This window comes from Equus caballus, chromosome 2, assembly GCF_041296265.1.
Source record: "Equus caballus isolate H_3958 breed thoroughbred chromosome 2, TB-T2T, whole genome shotgun sequence".
Taxonomy (NCBI): domain Eukaryota; kingdom Metazoa; phylum Chordata; class Mammalia; order Perissodactyla; family Equidae; genus Equus; species Equus caballus.
Genome location: NC_091685.1, coordinates 24239078 through 24261520, shown reverse-complemented (window position 1 = coordinate 24261520; position 22443 = coordinate 24239078). Strand labels below are relative to the sequence as shown.

Sequence of the window (22443 nt, the reverse complement as noted above, 5' to 3'; positions counted from 1 at the left end):
ATCGAAGGAAGTCGGCTCCGGGCCGTGTGGGGGCAGGGGCGGAGCGCGCGCCTCGGCCCCGCGGAAAGCGACTCCGCGCGTCGGGATAGGCTGCGATCACGGCTTCCCCGCCCACTTCGCTGTTCGGTGCGCTCCGATTGGCCGGTGTTGGCGCGAAGGTGCGCGAGTCGGCCCTCACTCAGGAGCGGCAGGAAACAATAGAGGCCGCGCGCGCAGAGCGAGCGCCCGCAGCCTCCCCGCCCCTCCCGCAACGCTCGACCCCGGGATTGCCCCGGCTCGCCTGCCCGCCATGGCCGACAAGGAAGGTGAGGGTGCCAGGGCCGCCCCAGGACGGCGGGGGGTGCCGGGCTTGCGCCGCGGCCTCGACACGGCCTAACAGTGATGGCAGGCCCGACAGGGCTGAGTGCCGTCCCCACCATCGACGGCGTGAGGAGTCGCCGCCCCGCGGGCCGGGCTAACGGCGCGCCAGCTCCTCGGGAGCGGAGGCCCGTCGCCGCGGCGTGAAGCTGGCGGCGGGGCCCCGGCGGGGTTTGGTTCCTGCCCGCGCTCCCCTGTCGGTGCCCCCGCGTCTCCCGGGGCTGCCCGCCCCGCTGCCTCCCCCAAGGGCCGGTGCTCGGGCCTCCTCGCCGGGTCCGCACACTTGGCGCGCAGGGAGCGGGCTCCCGAGTCCCGGGCCGTCGCCCGAAGGGCTAACGGAGCGTCTGGCCCGGATGCCCGGAGCGGAGTTCCGGGCCCGCGAAGGTGGGGAGCGCGGCGGTGCCTCCGCCTCGAGGGGCTTGAGACAGATGCTGCCATTTCAGAATCGGGACCCGTGCTAGCAGCTTTGGATGGGTTCCCTCGGTTTCCATTCGTGTTCGCTAACTTCATTTGTTTTTAACTTTTTAGCAGCCTTTGATGACGCAGTGGAAGAACGTGTGATCAACGAAGAGTACAAAATATGGAAAAAGAACACCCCTTTTCTTTACGATTTGGTGATGACCCATGCCCTGGAGTGGCCCAGCCTGACTGCGCAGTGGCTTCCAGATGTGACCAGGTAACAGGAATCCCCGGAACGTTACTTTGTGGTGTCCTCAGTGTCGATTTCTCCTTGATTTTCCCTGTTTTCCTCTCGCCAGTCACCCGTAGAAGGCACGCGATCAAAACAACCTATTGGTGACGTTCTCTTCTAGGCGAAATGTGAAATTATTTTGTAATTAACCTGATAAGAGAAAGCTTGTCTGCTTTTTCTGATGCTGAATTGAGTAACCGTATTATAACTGTAGTCTGTCGGATAATAATGGAAACCGTGTCAGCTTTCACGAAGTCTAAGGGTGAATCCAGTTCTTTTGACAAAACGTGCGAATCTCGTTGGTAGTAGCTGGGTAACACACAGACGACTGTAGATGTGGTACCCGCCTTCAGGGAACACACGTCTAGTTGGAAAGGCAGATGTAGACTAGTGATTGTAGTTAGATGTGCTCAGAGCAGTTTTAGAGAGATGCTTAGACTCACACCTGAAAGGAGGGATGGTTTACGATTAAGGGGGTTTGCCTAGTTAGAGGTCAGTCACGTGTATTTCTTACACACAGGTAGCTTATTTCTAATAGAAAATATTATCTAATTTACCTTGCGTTATATTGAGGGTGTGCTAGGTGCCATGTATCAATTTAGATGTATAAATTTACATAAGACAGCTTCCCTGCTGTGACTTCGTGCGTATAACAATAAAAATAATTAGTCTAAGAGTGGCGCAGATAAAATAATCAGAGGAAACAAAAATTACCTCGACTTGGGATATCAGGAACGGCTTCCAGGAGGAAGAGACCATGCAAAGATGAAGGTGAGTTTGGATAATAGAAGTTTTAGCAAAACCAGTGTGCCTGTCGGAATAATGGATTTTTTAATTATAAAATTGCTTCACTGTTCAATTCAGATTAACATTTAAAAATTGTGTACTAAATAACTAAATCCCTTCAAAACTCAGATCTTTAGAAGTCAAGGTATTTGCAAAATATGGTTATTAGGCTATTCTTCAGCTCGACAAGTAACAGATTTTTTTTATTTATTTATTTATTTTGGTGAGGAAGATTAGCCCTGAGCTAACTGCTGCCAATCCTCCTCTCTTTGCTGAGGAAGACTGGCCCTGAGCTAACATCCATGCCCATCTTCCTCTACTTTATATGTGGGACGTCTACCTCGGCATGGCATGCCAAGCAGTGCCATGTCCGCACCCAGGATCTGAATTAGCGAACCCTGGGCCGCCAAAGCGGAACGTGCGCACTTAACCGCTGCGCTGCTGGGCAGGCCCCAGTAATAGAAATTTCATATAAATTTTATTAATTCAAGAATGAGGCTGCTCCTTGCATAGTGGCATTTAAGAAAGAAGAAGAAATCTGTCCTAAGGGTGTTAAACAACCGCAATAAATTCCTAGACGTAAGGTTGGAAGCTTCTTTATCACGACCAAGAGTTCCCGTCTTCAACTGATCGTCAGAATTACTTGAGTTCAGGATAAGTGGAGGGAGTCATTTCTGTCGGGAGTTCAGTGAGGGTTCAAACACTTTAGGAACCTGTGGCAGAGTCCTTGATGAGCAATGGTTGAATGGTGATTCCAGATTTACTGTAGTCACATGCTAAATTATGTATATTGGACCAGTGGATCCCAGCTATTGGCCCAGATTATGTAGTGATTGGAAAGCAGTGGATTAGACTGAAGCCCCCAAGGCTGGAATCTGCGCTGTCATCTTCGTAGCTTTCTCCTTTAGCAGATCTGGGTAAATAAACCTTTCTGCGAGGTTTGACGTTAGTCAGATACCCTGCATTTTTTCTTTCCTTTTTTGGTATTCTCATGTAACAGTGTTAACTTTTTTGAGATGAGGATTACTTATAAACAAGCATCCCTAATGCCAAGTGTTTAGTTTCTTGTTTATTTGTGTGTTTTTTCATATCTTTTTTAAAAACAAAACACAATTGTACGTCTATGATACTCAGCTTCCCTCCCTCACTTCCTTTGGTTCGTTAAGCTTCTAAGCGCAGCCGTGTCCGATTTTCTGTTGACAGCCCACTTTTCTCCTTTCCTTTTTCTATGTAGGCTGTAGATGGCTGTTAAACCTCTCCCAAAAGGAATTCCTATTAGTGTCTCTAGATCCAACGTCTGAGCTCTGTTGAACTTTCAAGTGCCTACTGGGTGTCCTTGGAGTATCTTCCTGGCTTCCCCAACGTAACATGTTCCAAACTGAGTATATTCTTTCTTTTCATGGAGGTCCCACCCCAGCTTTCTCCCTATCATAGCTGACTTTGGTTTGACATTTCCTAGGTTTTTTCCTTTCGTCACTTGACAGTCCATTTATAAGCCCCAATGAATTCTACTTGTGTAGCATCACAATCAGCTGGAGAGATTGTGAAACAGATTGTCAAGCTCCTCAGGTGCCCACCCCTGAGTTTCTGATTCGGTGGGTCTGGAATAGGTCTGAGAATATGCATTTCTAGTAAAACTTCCCAGGTGATGCTGACGCTATTGCTCCTGATACCACACTTTAAGAATCGCTGCTTTACACTGATAGATTAATCCATCTGAGATAACTCAAGTGATGCTATGTCCCTTAGAAATTTTCCATGGTCCTTTGTTGCCTACAGTATAGAGTCCAGAATACCTTAAGCTGGGATTCAGTATGCTAGAGTCTCAATCTGTTTTCTAGCCTTTTCTTCTGCTGTGTTTTCTCATATGCAATGTCAGATTTGGTCTTCAGTCCTAGTTCTGTTACCTAGTAGTTGTGTGATCTTAGGCAAGTTGCTTAATTTTCCTAAACCTCAAGTACCTTCATCTTTAAACTGGAATAATGCTTCATAGCATTATTAGGGTCTTCAAAGGATATGTTGACTTGTATTTTAGTTATTTTTCTATGTGACTGCCAAGTTGCCCCTGGTTTTTTGATGACAGGAATCACATCTTAATCTTGCACTTCTCTAGAATTTGGAGTAATGTGTCCATTGATTAAGCGCTGAGTAAATGTTTGAACAGTTAGTTTACCTATGTTATTTCCTTTCCTTTCCTTTTTAGTGAAGTAAACCTAATGAAGTAACCTAAAGTATTAGTATACCTAACAATTGTTTTCTTTCATTCCAATTCATTGTAAAAAAGTGAGTAATCCACATTTTATTACATTAGACTTTTTCCCTAAAACATAAATTTTTGGCATAGTCAAGAAATACTTAGAAAATTAAGTGCTATATAGTTCTCCTTATACTGTGCTCTGTGGAAGATTAATTAAAAGTAGAAAATGTGGGACCAGCCCCTGTGGCCTAATGATTAAGTTTGGTGTGCTCCACTTCAACGGCCCAGCTTCAGATCCCAGGCACAGACCTGCACCACTCGTCTGTTACCAGCCATGCTGTGGTGGTGGCTCATGGAAAAAAAAAAAAAAAGGGACTATTGGCAACAGGTGTTAGGGTGAATCTTCCTCAGCAAAAAGCAGAAAATGTGACTCTTAGTGACTTTCTCCTCAAAACCTGGTTGTAATAGTGCCTTTTGCATACATTTATATCACTGACTTTGTAGTCTTTCTTAGTGTTGCTAATTTGAATGGTGACCGTATATCTCTGTTACAGGCCAGAAGGGAAAGATTTCAGCATTCATCGACTTGTCTTGGGGACACACACGTCGGATGAACAAAACCACCTTGTGATAGCCAGTGTGCAGCTCCCTAACGATGATGCTCAGTTTGATGCTTCACACTACGACAGTGAGAAAGGAGGTAGGAATCTTAAAGATGAAAGAAGGAATGACGTATGGGTTATGTCTTTGATATCTTTGAATTATCGTAAAAACGTTGTGTAGGTTAATAAAATAGTCTCTCGAGTTAGAAACAAGATTTTAAAGTTTGGAAAGCCTGAATTTGAATTATAGGTATTAGATGTCAGAAGACGTACTTAACACATGCTTGGTTCTGTACCTTTTCTATAAACCTTTCTTTACTAAATTTGGTGGCGGGGAGTTTCTAAACTTGAAAGAAGCGAAGATCCACCATGTATTATTGCTGTGCTTGCAGGCATTCTCAACATGGGACATGTTCCCCCTAAGGAAGTGAAAAGTGGTCCTTAGGGGGAGCGGGCTGTATGTGACTACAGTCTTACTCTTTGAATGTCTAAAGCACAGATACACACAGCATACATAGGCTCTCTGTGGTATTAAAATTTCGTCTGGGGGAGGGTCAGAAAAAATGTCTTACAAGGTTTCTTAGAGGGGCAGTAATGAAAAAAAGATTGAGAAGCACTGGCTTAAATTACTCTTTCCAGGTTTCAAGTGGTAGAAATGACTTAACCATGACACTTGCTGTATATAAAAAAAAATTAAATGAACTGTTTAATTATGTCCTATTTTTACGAGGTAACCTAAGGGTTTGACTGTTCATGAAATACTTTATCCCTTTCAGAAGAGGTAGAAATGAGTGAATTTCATTTATTGTTGTCCTTAAACTCAAGTTCTTAACAAGAGGTGGAAGATGAGCCTTCATTATTGAGATTTGTGCTCCAGAAAATGGTTGTTTAATGTTTATCTTAGATTTCTCCTGATTAGCGGAATCCATTCCTTTATCTAAGTTCTTTTGGGCTCCAGTTATTTGCCAAGATTGTAATGGGCAGTTAATCTTTTGATCATTCCATTTTTAGCTTAGGATGATGCAGAATGCAAAATAAGGTCTTAGGATAAAGGTCAGCAAACATGATTTTGTGTCGCTGACCCAAGTGTGTAACTATAGGATATGGTTACCGGAAAGTTATTCTCTGAGTAGGCATCAGTGATGGAGGAAAAAGAACGCGGAGCTTAAGTGTCAGAAGAGCTGGGCTTGAGACCCTGTTGTGCCGCTCACGAGCTGTCTGGTTTGGGGTAAATCATTTAGCCTCTGAGCCTCAGTTTCCTTTTAAGTGAAGATAAATTGTCTTTAAATAAGGTTTTTGGTTATTTAGGCACAAAGCAAATACTCTGATTGGTAATGTAATAAATTACTTTAAAAAATCAAAGCAAATATAAAACAACATGACCCCTCCCCATAAACCCATTCCCTATAGGTCACTATTAAATTGATAAATAGTTTTCTGAATGATTTATCCCATTTACTGAATCACTCATTCAGTAAATATGTTAAGTATTGTATGCCACGCATTTTTCTTGGTACTGAAGACAAAGCATGGAATATGCTTTTTCAGCCAGACGTATCTTATATATCTTTCTGTGTAAGCATTTAGAGATCTGCCTCCTTTTGATGGCTATTTACTGTGCTGCAATTAACCATTCCTTATTTATTGACATTTAGGTGGTTTCCAATCTTTTGGCTACAAAACAGTTCTTGTACATACATCTTTCATAGTTTTGCTGTATAATAATTTCCTAAATGGGCTGATCAGAGGGCAAGAACATTTTCAAGTACAATTGATACTGCTAAGTTGCCCTTCAAAAAAGATTCACAATCCCACCAGCAGCAGATCTGCGTGTCTGTTTCTACATGCCCTCGCCAACATTGGACTTGATACTACAATCTTATTTTACTTTGCTTTTTAAGTTATTTGTGGTGTTGAACTTACGTTAAAATATTTGTCGGGCCAGCCCAGTGGCACAGCGGTTAAGTGCGCATGTTCCGCTTCAGTGGCCCAGGGTTCGCTGGTTCGGATCCTGGGTGCGGATATGGCACCACTTGGCACGCCATGCTGTGGTAGGCGTCCCACGTATAAAGTAGAGGAAGATGGGCGCGGATGTTAGCTCAGGGCCAGTCTTCCTCAGCAAAAAGAGGAGGATTGGCAGCAGTTAGCTCAGGGCTAATCTTCCTCAAAAAAAAAAAAAAAATATATATATATATATATATATATATATATATATATATATATATATATATGTCTTTTGTCTGCCTCTCCATTTAGCTGCCTATTTATGTGTTTTGCTCATTTTTTGTTTTGGGTTATCTCTTTCTGTATGAGTTATCCCCAACAAATAGGTTGCAGATGATTTTTTTCCCAGTTTATCTTATAATCTTAAATCTTATTTAGAAGCTGTAAATTTTTAATTGTCCAACTGTCCTCTGATGTCCTTGAGATTTTGTGTCATTCTTTGAAAGGCCTTTATCATTTCAAGATTTACAAATATTTAGCTGTTGTTTTCTCGTATTTTTGTTTTGACCATTAAAGCTTTAATTTTCTGGTATTTGTTATGGTGTTAGGTATGGAATAGGAATCCAAGCTTTTTTCTAAGTGGTTAGCAGTTTTTTTTTTTAATACCATTTGCTGACTAATCCGTTTTCTCCACTGGTTTTTGAAATGGTATCTTTTAAATATATACTTAAAACTTTTTCTGGTGACCAAGTTGTTTGAGTGGCATCAAACCAGTTTGCTTTTATGTTCTGATAATACCTTTATCCCTCTTGCTAATGCTTAATAATAGAGGAATAATTAAAAATACCAGTAATATGTATGATATATTGTACAACTATATGTCATCCTGTTTAATCTTCACAAGGAAATTGATACTCAGAGGTGTTTTCTAACTTTCCCTAGGTTTACACAGTGTATCTCCCATTTGTTCCTCTTCCTTTTACCTCCCCCTCCCAAATATTCTTCAGATTACTGGGTAGGTTTGGTGCTTAAAAGGGGTAGGGGGGCCAGCCCAGTGGCACAGTGGTTAAGTGAGCACATTCCTCTTCGGCAGCCCGGGGTTCGCCAGTTCAGATCCCGGGTGTGGGCTTGGCACGCCATACTATGGCAGGCATCCCACGTATAAAGTAGAGGAAGATGGGCACAGATGTTAGCTCAGGACCAGTCTTCCTCAGCAAAAAGAGGAGGATTGGCAGCGGATGTTAGCTCAGGGCTAATCTTCCTCAAAAATAAATAAATAAAAGGGGCACGGGGGTGCTCTCTCCATATAATCTCAACAATGATGGAAGTGGATATATCCTGATGTCTCTCACTTTCTGGGGTGGTTGTTAGGTAGATGGCTTCCTAGTCTTTCCTTGCTCTCAGATAAAATGTCCTGAATTCTCAGATTGAGCCATTGATTGATTACCATCTACTTGACCTTCTACTTGGTTTGAGGTAATTGGTGGCAGACAGCTTCAAAAGATCATTGAACTTTCTAAGTAAAAGAACTAAAAACTGGCTTAGACCTGTTTTGACATTTTAAAGGATTTGTATGTTTATATTAGATTCAGTCTAGCTGTAGTTATATTTCAAGCACTGAAAATAGATTAGATGTAAAATTTTACTTCAGACTCTGTTACCAAGATCTTCAAATATCAACAAGTTTATTTTTAGCAACTTACATGGGGGAATTGTTTTATGTTTTTTTAAAAAAGCTATCTTTAGTCTTTTGTCTGAATTATAAACTATTAAATCGTGATGAAATAATTGAATGTCTGGCTCAAGATGTTAGAACTTATTCTTAGTTCCGAAATGTGTATGAGCTCAAACGGTGGCTCCGTAGAAATTGGAATGCTGGTTACTTAGTTTATGGAGGGAATGTTGGTTGGGAGGGACATGATGGTGCCTTCTGGGGGGCTGGAAATGTTCTATATTTTGATCTGGGTGGTGATTTCCCCTGGTGTATACATATGTAAAAATTCATCAAGCTGGATACTTTTACTGTTTTGTTATACCTCAGTTTTTTAAATAGTGTTTAAATGGAGAGAAGCGAGCAAAATAGAAATACGGTTGGACCTTGGTAGTCATTCATCTTATGGTACATTGATACCTCAATCTTTCCTACTTCAGATTTGGCCTTTTGAATGTCAGCTTCTGAACCTTTAATTATTTTTTCCATAAATAAATACTCATCTTCATAAAAACTCAGTTGTGAATTCTGTAAGCTGACTTCTTATTACTGTACTTTATCTGCAGTTAAGGAGTGTATGCTTTAGTAGATACTCAATACCGAAATAACCCACATTATGTAACGATTACCCCCTGTCTGTGGGCTCCATGCCAGCTGCTGCGCTTCCCTTGTTATTGGTGTCTCATTTCTGGCAGTTAGGTTTTTTTGTCATAAGTCGTCTATAGTTGTGTGCTTCTCTCCCTGTGCTTGGACCAAAAGTTCCTTGAGATCACGTATAATATTGTGCCTTCTTTTTTTACATTGTAGATGCTCATGGTCTAGAGTTCTGGAAGAAATTCCTTTAATGTGGGTTGTTTGGGGGTTTTTTCCTCCTTTAGAGACTATTTTGAACTTTTTATTTTTAGGTTTTTAGCCTGTTTAAAACATTTGCTTTTCAACTTATAAAAGTTATTTTGAAGTTGAAAGTTATCTAATATGCCAGCCATATTACCCATCTACATCCTTGCTTTTAGAAAAGATTTTTGTCCTTCGAAGTGTAACCCTTGTATAACAATGCCTTTGACAGCATTTTCGTTTACAAGTTACTCTCACAACTTTGCTTTATGGATAAGGTATTTGAGGCTCAGAGAAATGGAACGCCTTCCCCAAATCACCAAGACAATAAGTGGCAGAGTCAGTTAGGTCAAGGCTCTTACTTAGGTACCTTATCATGCTACCTTCTATAGTGTTGGACTAATTATTAACTACCTTTGTTTATACATTGCTCTGCCAAGATGGACATAATCACAAATTATATTATACATTTTATAATGGTACTTGGGAGAACCCTCTGAGTGCATACAGTAGTCAAATGTGAATAAGAAAATGTTTTTGTCTAGTCCTTGCCTACCTGGTTTATTTCAACCAAGGCCTGTGGTTGGCAAGTGTAAGTGAGAGGTCAGGAAAATGGAACTAGCTGTTGTAGCTCTGTTTTTCCTCACCTGACTAAGAGAAATGGTGTAGGGAGAAGAATGGGTGTGGTGGTATTTTGGAGAGGTCATTCCAAACTAGAGCTTCAAATAAATGGTGGAAGAGGGACTGGTTAGTACGTAGCACGCTGTGTACTTAATAGTCATTAAGATAGTAACTTAGGTTTAATTTATTCAGCACACTTTTTTGTTACTTTAAATGAGGTTTGAAAACTGCCTATTGAGAACCTACTTTTGAAGTGGAGTTGGTCGTGTTCCCTACTTTTAGGTAGTAATATAATACTTTTTATTAGCTATGTAACTACCTAGAGTCATTGTAGGTATAGCTGAAAGTGAACTCCCTGGGAGTCAGAAAGATAGGGATTCAGTTTAGGTTCTGCTGTAGTTGTGTCATCATGAACAAATTAATGTAGGTACTCTGAGCTTTGGTTTCCAGTGTAAAGTTTTTGGAGGAGATATAACCGTCTTCCCTCCTATGTAGGGCTGTGGTAAGAATCAAATGAAATAAGGGGTATGAAAGCACTTTATAGTGCTAACAAATGTCTAGATTACTTGTAGTATTATACCAGTTCACCGATAAAAAGCCTTGCCTGGGTCATACGTTTGAGTGACATATAGAGTGAGTAGCTCTTGCTTTGTCCTCATTTGCAATTTATCTTATTTACAGAATTTGGAGGTTTTGGCTCCGTTAGTGGAAAAATTGAAATAGAAATCAAGATCAACCATGAAGGAGAAGTAAACAGGGCACGTTATATGCCCCAGAATCCTTGCATCATTGCAACAAAGACTCCGTCCAGTGACGTTCTTGTTTTTGACTATACGAAACATCCTTCTAAACCAGGTACCTGCCCTCTTCAATTCAAATACAAATAATGAGTCACTATGGGAATACATTGTTCCACTCAGTCCGAGTTTAGCTGCTTGTTAGTTTTTTGTATAATTTAACATTTTATGATCTATATTGATATGTGTGGACATTCTTCCTTAGGTGGGGAAAAATGCTTCTTTACATAGAACAGAATGATAGTGCAGCTTAACCATTACATATTGGGTCATAATGGGTCTGTATTGCTAGATATTCAGAGCTTTAGACTTCCTGATCAAAATTCCTTTATGCTTAGTAGTCTCAAAGAGGCAGTGAACTGGATAGTCTTGATGTGTCTGGTACTTTGCAGACCCTTCTGGAGAGTGCAATCCAGACTTGCGTCTCCGAGGACATCAGAAGGAAGGCTATGGGCTTTCTTGGAACCCAAACCTCAGTGGGCACTTACTTAGTGCTTCAGATGACCACGTGCGTATCCTTCCCATTTTGAAGCAAAACTGGCCTGGTTATCAGTTGGTTTCTTTTCTAGGGTGTGTGGGGGAGTGAGAATCTTCCTTTTATATAATAGTTAATTTTACATTTAAGACCATCTGCCTATGGGACATCAGTGCCGTTCCAAAGGAAGGAAAAGTTGTGGATGCGAAGACCATCTTTACAGGGCATACAGCAGTAGTAGAAGATGTTTCCTGGCATCTGCTCCATGAGTCTCTGTTTGGGTCAGTTGCTGATGATCAGAAACTTATGATGTGAGTAGAATCCATTTTTTAATTTTTTTCTCCATATATTATCTGATTTATATTTAGTTGCTCCTTTCAAGCTTTTTTCCTCTTTTTCTTTTTTTCCTGAAGCTGGGATACTCGTTCAAACAATACTTCCAAACCAAGCCACTCAGTTGATGCTCACACAGCTGAAGTGAACTGCCTTTCTTTCAATCCTTATAGTGAGTTCATTCTTGCCACAGGATCAGCTGACAAGGTCTGTTTGATTTATTTTAAGAGAAAACAGTGAATTTCTCTGGCTTCTTTTGAATGCAGAGATCTTTTAGTTATGGGTGTTTTCTTCTGATTAAAAAAATTGATTGTTCTTGCTTTCCTTTTTGTACATAGACTGTTGCCTTGTGGGATCTGAGAAATCTGAAACTGAAGTTGCATTCCTTTGAATCACATAAGGATGAAATATTCCAGGTAAGAAATTAATGCTGCTGTTTATTTTTATTTTTTTTAAAGGAAAGCCTGGATGTGTGAGTGGGCACATTTGTGCTTTATCTTATTACTATAAATAATGGAAATCTTTTGTATGCCTATGCTAATCTCTCTAGGAATTGGGATTACTTTTTCTCCGTTATTTCTTTACTTTCTCAAAATGGTCATTGGCTGCTTACATTCTTAAGGTATTAAGAAAACTAGTGCCTGATTATTTTATCAGCCTTGTTCCTGCCACTTGTCTCTTCCTTCATCCTTTATAACTTGCCATGTCTGTTGATTTCACAGTTCATGCCTCAAGTACTGGCTCCATGTTTTCTGCTTGATCAGTTTAAGTTCCTTTCTTAACATACAAAGCCCTCAGACTCAATTCAAGAAGTAATTGTTATACTGTGTTCAAAGCTCATTGTTAGGGCACTATGAGGAATACATTATAGTCTTTGCTATCGAAGTGCCTAAAATTTTATAGTGAGGAAAGGCCCATTTAGAATCAGTATAATAAAAAATTGTTTTGTCAAGTGTTAAGAACCTAAGGGTAGTCAAAATTAATTTTTGTGTACGAATGTGGCATTTGAACTGGGCTCTTGAGCCATACTCATATGCATTTAGTTTTTTAACCTCATTTTCTACTCTTCACCCTACTCCAACAAACATTTTGTTTTCACTCTATCTTTGTCCTTTCTTGTAATGGTGTTCTTGCGTGGAGGGTATCCAGATTCTTCCCTAAATACTGGTCGCTAATGCTCGCTTATCTGTACTGTGAAGCTAGGACTTTCTTACCAAACAGTGTAACAGTATGTGACTGTTGCATGTGTAGAGGTAACTTTTATAAAATCATTGTTGGAAGGAGTCATTTTTAATCAGTCTTACGTGTGATACTGAATTCATAATAAGTACTTGGGAAAATAATTTGTGTGTGTTTGTGTTCTGTACTTCACTTCTTAGGTCAGAATTGGATAACATTTGCCTAGAGGCCAGAATTAGACAATAAGAACAGATAAGATGAGATCCCAAAAATACAAGATGAACTAGAACAAAAGCTGATAGCCTAGGTCTAGTCGTGGGTTATTTTCATACAGGAAATTATCTTACTTAGCTGTCAGTTTTAATTACGTCTGAAATACTTTTTCTTCCCATTTATTTACAAATTTTTTAAATTACATACAATTTTAGGTATTTTTTCCCCTCAGTTTTCTAATTTATGGCTTTCTGTTTCCTTCATTCTTATGTGTAGGTTCAGTGGTCACCTCACAATGAGACGATTTTGGCTTCCAGTGGTACTGATCGCAGGCTGAATGTCTGGGATTTAAGGTAAGTCTTGTATTAGTTACTCTGTGGAGTTATTTTCTTTATTTTTACTTTCCAAAATTAGTTACTCAGCATAACTCTGTTTTAACTTTTAAAAATCTTCTTGTGCTAGTAAAATTGGAGAGGAACAGTCCCCAGAAGATGCAGAAGATGGGCCACCAGAGTTGTTGGTAAGTTACAAACGCTAAGCAGTATTGAAATAGCCTGTAACTTATTGTCCTCTGTCTGCTTTTCATATCTTTGTTTTCCTCTCTTTCAGTTTATTCATGGTGGTCACACTGCCAAGATATCTGATTTCTCCTGGAATCCCAATGAACCTTGGGTGATTTGTTCTGTATCAGAAGACAATATCATGCAGGTGTGGCAAATGGTAAGTGTTTAGTCATTTTGGGGGAGATTAGATAAATGAGATGTAATATCATTTCACATTTATATACTTCATGAATGCAGTTGGCATCCCTGTTCTGTTTATTCCCAAGTGTGCCTTTAGTACTTGTCTGCACGTTATCATTTTCAACTGCCTGCTTTTTATCTGGTTGTCCCCCTGGTATCTCAAACTCAACAAAATCAAACTTTTCTTCTTTTCCCTGTCTCTTTACTCCCCTTTCCTCCTGCCTTTCCTGTTTTCTATATTGCTCCAATGCTTTCCCAGCTCGCTAGATTTGAAAACTCAAGATTTCTCCACCATTGTCTACTCGCCTCGCCTCTAGGTCTATAGGTCTAGTTTGAGTATCAGATTTTGTGTTGTCTATCTCATTTCTCCAGTCTGTACTCATCTTACAAATACAAACGTACATACCCAACTTCCTGTTTCTACTCTACTCTCTCATTTTCTGGTCAGGTTCTCATTACCACTTGCTGGACTGTTGAAATAGCCTCCTCACTGTTCCCTTGCCTCCTGTTTTTCCCTCTTTGCTGGCAGTTGAATCTTTAGGAATGGTCATTCCCTTGAAATGACTTGTGAACATGCCTTGTACAATTCCTGCCACAACGTCACAGTATTAAATACTACCATTTCTCCCTGAAACTTTACTAGACTTTAGAAACATTCCCTGCCTTTTTAGTACTCCAATTGGAGGTGATTGCCCTTTTTTGAATTTTCATAGCTTTTGGAATTTAATAAAAATAACTAATGTCTCATATAGAGCAATATAAGAAACTGTCACTGTGTAGAGATGAATGGTGGTGATAGTTGCACACAAGGTCAATGGACTTAATGCCACTGAACTGTACACTTAAAAGTGGTTCAGGTGGTCAGTTTTATGTTGTGTGTATTTTAACACAATTTTAAAAAAATAATTGCATAACTTTTGAATGCTGGTAGCCTGATAAATGAAAAAGAATTCAAAAGAAACTTGTGGTGTCTCAGGGTAGATCTAGAGCCAGGAATAAGCTCCAGGGGAAAGTTTTTGGCTCAACGTGAAGGAAAACGTTTTAATAATCAGACCTTTCTTACAGAATGGCACTATTAAAGGTAAAATGAGCATATTTGTGGGTGTTTTTTTGTGGTTTTTTTTTTTTTTTTTTTTTTTTGAGGAAAATTAGCTCTGAGCTAATTGCTGCCAATCCTCCTCTTTTTGCTGAGGAAGACTGGCCCTGAGCTAACATCTGTGCCCATCTTCCTCTACTTTATATGTGGGACGCCTACCACAGCATGGCTTGCCAAGTGGTGCCATGTCCGCACATGGGATCCGAACTGGGGAACTGCGGGCCGCCGACGTGGAACGTGTGCACTTAACCGCTGCGCCAGCGGGCTGGCCCCTGTGGCCTTTGAGATTAACAAATTACATACTACATCCATACTTTGGAAAATTTGGATAAAAAGAAGTACACTTAGTTTTATTAAGTAGGGAGAAAACATTGCAGAACAGCGTGATTGAATCCTTCATATTAAAATTATGTGTATCTAATCTTGTGTTTAATTATGTCTAACTATCTGGAAGGCTGTTTGCCAAAATGTGGTTGGTACATTAAGGGGTTCTTGATTTCTTCTTTATACCTTTCTGTATTGTAATTTTTTATAATAAGGGTGTGTTACATATGTAAACAGAAAATCCACCTCACCCTTTTCTTCTTGTGATATACCCATACAAAATTAATATAAAAAGTTAAGAATTCTGACAGAAAAGTGAAATAGGCTGCCTTGGATAGCCTGTCAGTTAAAGGTATTTTAGTAGTTGGCCATGGGAATGTTGTAGGAGGTTGAACTATACCACTTTCAAGGCCATTACCTCCAGGCCAGGTTGTTATTTTACTCAATTTTTTAAGAATTATTATGGTATAAGAAAAAGTAAATATTTGGTCTTTGTCCGGATTCCTGCCAGAGTTCCTAAAACCGTTGGGATTTTCAATAGGAGTCTCTATTGCTATTTATAAGGAGCCCCTTTTGGTCACACCAGAGTTTTAGGCTGAGGGAGGTGACTTAAGGGACCTCTATACAGGCTCAGGGTGGGACTAGTCTCCAGAAAGACCAAACACTTGATTAGAGAGTTGGAATTTTCAGTCCCACTCACCACAGGCATAGGTTTGGGGTGGGATTGAGCTCTACAAAAACTCTTGGAGGGGCCAGCCCCGTGGCCGAGTAGTTAAGTTCGCACACTCCAGCTGCCCAGGGGTTCGCTGGTTCGGATCCTGGGCGTGGACGTGGCACCGATCATCAGACCATGCTGAGGCGGCGTCCCACATAGCACAACCAGAGGCACTCACAACGAGGATATACAACTGTGTACTGGGGGGCTTTGGGGAGAAGAAGAAGCGGGGAAGAAAAGGAAGATTGGCAACAGTTGTTAGCTCAAGTGCCAGTCTTCTCCCCCCCGCCCCAGCTTTTTTCTCCCCAAATCTTCCCAGTACATAGTTATATATTTCAGTTGTGGGTCCTTCTAGTTGTGGCATGTGGGACGCTGCCTCAGTGTGGCCTGATGAGTGGTGCCATGTCCACACCTAGAGTCCGAACCAGCGAAAACCCTGGGCTGCCAAACCAGAGTGCGCAAACTTAGCCATTCAGCCACGGTGCCATCCCCTCAGGTGCCAATCTTTAAAAAAAAAAAAAACTCTTGAAAAAGCTCTTGATTTGATGAGCCTCCATCATGTATCAGTGCTACACAGAGGGTATGGAAGCTCTGTGCTCCCTCCCCACCTTGCCTTATACATCTCTTCCATTTGGCTGTTCCTGAGTTGTAGTCTTTATAATAAACAAGTAATAGTAAGTAAAGCAGTTTCCTGAGTTCTGTGAGTCATCCCAGCAAATTATCAGACCTGAGCGGGGCTTGTGGAAACCCTCAAATTGATAGCCAAGTTGGACAGAAGTGTGCAGGTATCTTGGGCACTCAGGGTTTGACACTGATCTCTAAAAGTGAGGACAGTCTTCTGAGACTGAAGCCTTAGTCACAGCCCTTAGACCTATGAGGTCTGATGCTGCCTCTGGGTAGTTAGTGTCAGAACTGAATTGTTAGGCACCCAGTTGGTGGCAGGGAGAAACATACATCTATTGTCAGAAAGTACCACACATTTGTATACATCCATTATCCCTGCAGTCAGATCACAGACTCTTTGAAGACAAGACTATCCTGTCCTCTGCAGCACCAGCCTAGCGATTTGTGCATCGTAGATGCTAAGAACAGTGAATTTTGCCCAAATAAAAGTGATTTCTGTGTTGAAGATTATGCCTTGGGAGACAGGTATTTCATCAAGTGATAGGAGTAGAGTTTATTTTAATGCAAGAGGAGTTTTCCTTTAAAAATAATTATAGGGGCCGGCCCAGCAGTGCAGCAGTTAAGTGCGCACGTTCCACCTCAGCAGCCCGGGGTTCACTGGTTCAGATCCCAGGTACGGACATGGCACCGCTTCGCAAGCCATGCTGGGTGGTAGGCATCCCACATATAAAGTAGAGGAAGATGGGCATGGATGTTAGCTCAGGGCCAGTCTTCCTCAGCAAAAAGAGGAGGATTGGCAGCAGATGTTAGCTCAGGGCTAATCTTCCTCAAAAAAAAATATAATAAATTGAGATTTGGAACATGCGATTTTGAGGGGGTTCTCTCTCTTTTTAAATGCACAATTCAGTGATTTTTAATATACTCACAGAATTGTGCACCTATCAACACAGTTACCCCAAAAAGAAACTGCATACCCATTAGCCACCACTCCCCATTTTCCTCCAGTCCACCCAGCAATAGGCAGCCACCAATCTACTTTCTCTATGGGTTTGCCTATTCTGCACATTTAATATAAATGAAATCATACGTAACTACCTTTTTTTATTGCCAAACAGTATAGTATTATATGGATGTATCATTTTATTTATCCATTCATCAGTTGATGGATATTTGTGTTTTTACTTTTTGACTATTATGAATAATGTCTTGTTAAAGAACTCAAGAAGGTTGATTATCAAGACAAACAGTAACCATACTTAGTTCTGTGGGAATGTCCTCCCCCAGGGAGCTTGGCCTGTGGGCCAGCTGCCCGCTTTTATTGGAGCACAGCCATCCCCATTCACTTGCAGATTGTCTGTGGCTGCTTTCATCCCACAACTGCAGCGCTGAATAGTTGCAGCAGAGACTGTATGGCCCACAGTCTGCCTTTCTGGCCTCATCTGTTTGAAACCTTCACTTCCAGAAGTAGCCTTTATGTTTACTAAATACTCTTTTCTCTTTTTCTTGTTTTTGGGCAGGCAGAGAATATTTATAATGATGAAGACCCTGAAGGAAGCGTGGATCCAGAAGGACAAGGGTCCTAGATATGTCTGCACTTCTTGTGATTTTAGACTCCCCTTTTTTTCCTCTCAACCCTGAGATTGATATAACACTGGTTTTGAGACACAGACTTTGTTTGGCTACCCCTCTCTGATAGGTACCCTCAACAATGCTATTAGCCCAAACAGAGGGTGTTTTCTAAATATTAACTGGGGGACTTGATTCAGCAAAGCCACAGACTTATATTTAAATTTTCTTCAGGAATTTTCTAGTAACAAATGTTTAAAGTAGCCCCAGAAAGGGGAACATTGTGTGTGGTTATTTTTCTTCTTAATGCTATATCCCCAAGTTTTTCAGACTCATTTAAGTAAAGGCTAGGGTGAGTAAGGAATATTGCCAAGTGAGGTAGGTGTCTGAGCCATGAAGTATAAATCCTGCAAGGTGTTGTTTTTATTCAGGAAATAGGGGAGATTCAAGTCATACAAATTCCTACTCTAAAATCTTCACACCTGACTTTCCAGGATGCACATTTTCCTATGTAGACCTCTCAGTTTCTCCAATTAAGTCAAAACTACGTGTTCCTCTTTCCCCATATATTTTTGCTTGTTAGTGTATTTCTTGAGCTGTTTTCATATTATTTCTTTCCTTTCTGTGAAATGGTTTTTTTTAAAAAAAACTTGGGACCACCAAGTTGTAAAGATGTATGTTTTTACCTGACAGTTGTACCACAGGTAGACTGTCCAGTTAAGTTGAGAAGAGTGAATCAATAGCTTGTATTTGTTTTTAAAATTAAATTAATCCTGGATAAGAGTTGCTTTTTTTTTTTTAGGAGTTAGTCCTTGACCACTAGTTTGATACCATCTCTATTTTGGGTGACCTGTTTCACCAGCAGGCCTGTTACTCTTCATGACTAACTGTGTAAGTGCTTATAATGGAATAAATTGCTTTTCTACATAACCCCATGCTGATGGGTTTTATTTAGTATATAACTTCCATCAAACAGCAGTCTCTGGCTTCTAGAAAAGTTGCTCAGATGACAGTTATTTTCTGTGGTCTTCGACTATCAAGAACCGAATTAAATATAATAGACCCAGAGCTATAGAAAAGAGCTTTACTCCTTCCCGGGGAAAGTGGAAGACATAAAACACTGAATCAGAGGTGCTCAGGTTAGTCTTTGATAAAATAACATCTTTTTGAAGTCCATCCCTAGAGAACTACCTTCACTTTCAAGAATCTCAAAGGCAATGTGGCAGAAAGAACTTAAGGCAAAATTTAAATTTGGAAAAGGTGTTTGAACCTTTTCTCTTAGAGAGGTTGAATCTCCGCAGTATGTGTTTCACTAGAGCCTGTACTTAGACGTTAGAAATAATAGGCTCTTGATAGCCTTTGTCGCCAAGTCCCATAACCAGATAAAACGCCTGGTTCTTTGCTAATCACTCAGTTTAACTGAGTAGATCACTCGGACCCCAAATCATTTTCATTAGGTAATATCTTTGCAGAAATCTGAAAATCCGTAACCTTTAGGTTCAAATCTGGATTGGTTCTTTTTTCCCAAGTCAGTAGTTCTTCTAGAGTATGGTGAGAATTATCTTGACACAATTAAGAGTAAACTGTATGAGTGAGCATAGACTTAAAGAAAAGTAAATTTTGTAAAAGAATTCATTTAAATTCTAACACTCATTGCACAAAATAATTCAAATTGTGAACCCATATAATGAAAATCGGCTGCCTTTTTGACCCCATCTGTGCTCCAAAAAAATGTTTTTCGTTTGGATCAACACAAGGCAAGATAGATTCTTCACAATACTATAAGATGTGTCCATACATTCATCTTTTCCGCAGTCTGCATGTGAGCGTTGCTGCTGGAGGACAGGAAGCTCATTTTTCCATTCCTCAGTACATTGAGATCAGTACCAGCAGCCTGTGAAATGGAATCCAGCTCAGAGTTGACTGATGGTGTTCTGCATCCAGCCAGCCCTAGAATCTTTTTAAACAGGTCAGGCAGTATTTGTAACTTTCCAGGGTGAATTGCTTGCCAAGTCCCTGGCACTCCCTTCTGTTTGGGGGAAAAAAATGTCCAAAGGGTACTTAGTGATCCTTTGCTAAGAAGTCTTTTTTGTTTCTGGGTTACAGATTTGGCCATACCTTTCTAAACAGCCCCTGTAAGGTTGAGAGAAAAAAAAATAAGTTTACACTTTCTGCAACTTGAAATAATACAGTGTAAAGTTTTTAACAGTGAACTTCTAAAGTTTAGTTAGTGCATGCTGTGTTGGAGAGAGATTGCTAGAGTGTGATTTTTGTATGATCAGGGATGACTTTCCCCGAGCAAATATTTGAGTGCCTCCTATTTGCAAAATAGAATAAGTGGTAAGCTATGTGATAGTGATAGGAGGGGCTAGCTAAAGTACTTCTCTGCCCAGGTTAACTTTACACAGGTATTAATTACAGTGCATGAAATTCTGTAGGTTCTTTTCTTTGGATTAATCATTGCCTTTTCCCTATTGCGCTTTTAATCTGATCCACACAAAGGTGTTTAGCAGATCATTTTCCTCAATTACAAGGTTCTAATTTCCCAAACAATAAGTGTAATCATTTATCCCTGGATAAAACAGTAAAAGAAAATACTAGTAATAGAGGAAAAGCATCAGTTATAATAGTTATCTGAGAATTTGTATCCAAGATGTAAGATTAACTAGGAAATTAGGAATAAAATTAATGGGCATCTGTCTACTCGACACAGACCTTTTTTATCCTTAGTTTCTTTATCCAAGAGAATTTAAGACTTTATAAAGAATATGAGACCATATTGGTATATAAAGAAATTAATGGATAGGCGTGCTGCTGCTTTCACATATTAAGCAATAATCCTGTCCCTCATCCTATAAACAACACCCTGTTCAGCTTTGTTTATGACTTACAGATTAATTCAGTTTTCTTGGCCTCCTTTGTCACAGTCTGAGTAAGTCTTAGGTAACATTACTGCCTTCTCTGCTATTCTAAGGAAACTATTTATGAACAGCACATTGGGTTGGGGGGTGGTGAGGAAAGTAAGAATGCACAGAGCCTCAATGTTTTATCCTGTTACAGAATTCCGTGATAATTAGGGCATATTTTGAGTCCTACTAGAAGTTGAAACATTCCAGGTGAACCCTGAATGCTTGAACCAGGCAATTTGGAGGTATGTGTTATCCCTAAGTGACTTATTTGTCATTAGACACACACTTAAATTTTTTTAAGGCATTAGTATTGTTAGGAAAGCAGCAATGATGCAAACACCACTCTTGTACCCACAAGGATCACCTTGAGACTGTGTCTCGATTCCACCTGTCTGAGAAGTGGGAGCGTTAGCCTGTTCCAGGCTCTTGAGTAGCATAGCCCTTGAAAAAAAGAGAGCCATTTTCTGTCTGTTGATGGATGAGCACATTTGAAAATAATTTCCCAAATCATTTTTGTTGTTTTTTACTGTTAAGTAAAATATCCCCTGAGCAACATCAGCCCTCCCCGTCATCCCCTGAGCCAGTGTTAGTTGAGATTTGGGTAGCAGCAAAAACTGACCTGTAAGTTGAGAGCTCTTCAGCAAGGCTGATTCTTAGCTGCTCCATCTCTTTGTTCTTCTGTTGCTGGAGTTGCACCCCACTTCTTAACTGCCTCTGTCGTTCTTCCATTTCCTCCAGCTGTTCCTGCATGAGAGCGCCAAGAACATTTCTAATGAGCCAAACAATAAAAACCTGACATTGTCCATTATCGTTTATAAAGCACTTTCTTGTTCAGTGTTTAGTCTTCGTAGCAGTACTGAGGTTGAGAGACTGAGATTCACAGAGGTGGTGTTTTGACAAAGTGATACTGCTCTTCAAAATGGTGGCCTGAAAGGAGTCTTGTCTGTTAACCACAGCTTCTTAACAGAATCCCGCAAAGGGTGGACAGGTACTCAGAGGGACTTTGTAACTTTACAATTTTAAGAAGTGTTGGGGAGGGTTTTGATCCTCTAGTCAGTGAGCTGAGAATTTTCTAGACCTCTGGTTCCATATGCATGTTTGTTTCCACTAAGATAGTAAGTCGTCTGTAATATCCTACAACTTAATTGAAGTTGAAAGAAACCAAGTCTTTCTGTAAGCAATTATTTTTAAATATTAACTAGAATTCTAGGAGAGTTGTTCAGCTACCAGAAGTCCATGTTTAGAAGATATTTGAGTTGTTAGTTTACAGGGAAAACAGTAAATACAGTTTTGTATTTGAAGCTCCTTGAAGTCAGAGATAGCCACCTGGTACTTATTGGAACATCGTATGCAAATAGATGGCTTATTAGGATGTTGGCTCTCATGGTTGTTAATTTCCTGTATCTTTAACTCATTACACAAAAAGGCTGAATTTGTTCAAAAGTGCTAAGTTGGAAGATGAAGATGCTATGCCCTGGAGGCCCTCAGGAGCCTTCAGGTCACTGTCCCATTTCCCATTCTCTGAGATCCAGGCGGGATGCTTTCTGTAAATTGTCTCTGCCTAGGATTAATGCCTGAGGGATGAGGTAAGGAAGATGTGAGCAAATCTGTCTCTGGCTTAGTTGCAGCTGGCATGGATCCTTAGGAAGCAGGAGGGAGTTGGGAAGGGGAGGGAGGGTTGAAGTTGGAAGGCCTATTTTAAAGGGGCAATGACTTCACCTTAGAT

The 22443-nt window shown here is 40.4% G+C and overlaps 2 protein-coding genes across 7 annotated transcripts in view; one reads left to right on the top strand and one right to left on the bottom strand.

The window, feature by feature from the left end:
• The first annotated feature begins 10 nt into the window (after positions 1-10).
• RBBP4 (RB binding protein 4, chromatin remodeling factor) overlaps positions 11-22443 on the top strand; it is a 27243-nt gene continuing 4810 nt past the window's right edge. The window contains exons 1-12 of one of the 3 annotated variants that reach the window (XM_023634241.2): positions 11-305; positions 886-1033; positions 4586-4731; positions 10425-10598; positions 10933-11048; positions 11166-11326; positions 11429-11555; positions 11687-11764; positions 13017-13093; positions 13203-13260; positions 13350-13460; positions 17760-18738. In XM_023634241.2, the coding sequence (XP_023490009.1) occupies positions 290-305; positions 886-1033; positions 4586-4731; positions 10425-10598; positions 10933-11048; positions 11166-11326; positions 11429-11555; positions 11687-11764; positions 13017-13093; positions 13203-13260; positions 13350-13460; positions 17760-17825 (1278 nt within the window). In that variant the 5' untranslated portion in view covers positions 11-289 and the 3' untranslated portion in view covers positions 17826-18738. Of the gene's footprint in view, positions 306-885; positions 1190-4535; positions 4732-10424; positions 10599-10932; positions 11049-11165; positions 11327-11428; positions 11556-11686; positions 11765-13016; positions 13094-13202; positions 13261-13349; positions 13461-17759; positions 18739-22443 lie in introns of those variants that run through there. The other 2 variants (XM_070260485.1, XM_070260484.1) reach the window with 2 other exon arrangements.
• The window catches only part of SYNC (syncoilin, intermediate filament protein), a 15179-nt gene continuing 12158 nt past the window's right edge, over positions 19423-22443 (bottom strand). The window contains exons 3-5 of one of the 4 annotated variants that reach the window (XM_023634217.2): positions 21337-21461; positions 21073-21158; positions 19423-19941 (exon numbers count right to left, since the gene is read on the bottom strand). In XM_023634217.2, coding sequence (XP_023489985.2) covers positions 19931-19941; positions 21073-21158; positions 21337-21461 — 222 coding nt within the window. In that variant the 3' untranslated portion in view covers positions 19423-19930. Of the gene's footprint in view, positions 19949-20877; positions 21159-21336; positions 21462-22443 lie in introns of those variants that run through there. The other 3 variants (XM_023634222.2, XM_070260480.1, XM_070260479.1) reach the window with 3 other exon arrangements.